The following is a 1,060-nucleotide window of genomic DNA, read 5'->3' on the forward strand; positions in this document are numbered from 1 at the left end:
TCTCGGCCACCATCCGGGTTAAGGAAAGAACGTGGAGCCTTCCTTGGACCACCTCCAAGCTTCTACGCGCATGGCGGCTATGGCACTAGCAACCATGCCCGCCATAAACACGCGTCAAATGCCGCTTCTGCTTTCCAATCAAGTCATACCACGTCATCTTCAGATCCAGAGTCATCATTCCTATACAGCAATCGTGTCTCCCACTTCGATGCGAAGTCCCACTTCCGCACGCAGTCGCATGAAGATGAGAGAAGACGTCTGCGCCGCTATAAAGCCATGGAGCGCGAGAAATCACGCATGCAGGAACAGGGTGGTTTGACTGCTGAAGATACTGAAGGGAGCATGTCCGCGAGATTCTTTATTATTCTGACTGTTGTGGGCTTGGGTGCTCTTGCAGCAAGCTTAGGGCGAACATTTGGTCCCCAGCAACCGGCGCCTGCTGCTCGTGGGCATTCTGTGACGAAAAATTAGGGAAGCAAACCAGATCTTAATTGGATTTGGTGCTTCAGCGCAAAGGGAGTTTTTTTTTAATATTTCTGGGTGTTTTATATTAAGGGTTTAGCCCCTCAACTACTGATGAATTAGTTAATGTACAGAGGCAACTTCTTTCCTTCTTTCCCTCTGAGGAAACGAATCGAACTATCCGTATCTTCTTCATATAAATACTAATAATAGATTCCTATGACAGGATAGAGTCTAACAGATATGATTATCCTGATTGAGGGACAACAGCCTCAATTTTGCGTGTCAGCTTCCGCCTCAGCTTATCCCTTGTGGATATGCTTTAATGTTTCCTCTCTATTCGAGACAGCAAGTGTTTTAGCCTGTCATCATCCTTATAGTGATGTAGGGCATATTCTCTCCAACTTTCCCATTCTAAGGATTCATGCTCGTCTAGGGCCTTTCGCAGTCCCTAAAACAGTCCAGCAAAGGCTCCCAGTCAGCAAGATCTTATCCACAGCAGAATTCAAACAGATGGCACATCCTTCCCTTATAAACAATTTCCGCAAGGTCATGACAACCTTTGGTTTCCAAGAGCTGAACAAACTCCCTCATCCTC

The 1,060-nt window shown here is 46.5% G+C and overlaps 1 protein-coding gene across 1 annotated transcript; it reads left to right on the forward strand.

Annotated features, from left to right (window-relative positions):
• Positions 1 to 276: 276 nt before the first annotated feature.
• On the forward strand, positions 277 to 471 carry HCAG_09201 (predicted protein; the record flags this gene model as incomplete). Its single annotated transcript, XM_001535825.1, has 1 exon — positions 277 to 471. The coding sequence occupies one exon, from the start codon at positions 277 to 279 to the stop codon at positions 469 to 471; it is 195 nt and encodes a 64-aa protein (XP_001535875.1).
• Positions 472 to 1,060: the final 589 nt, after the last annotated feature.

Source organism: Histoplasma capsulatum, genomic scaffold (assembly GCF_000149585.1).
Source record: "Histoplasma capsulatum NAm1 scaffold_68 genomic scaffold, whole genome shotgun sequence".
In the NCBI taxonomy this organism is placed as follows: Eukaryota; Fungi; Ascomycota; class Eurotiomycetes; order Onygenales; family Ajellomycetaceae; genus Histoplasma; species Histoplasma mississippiense.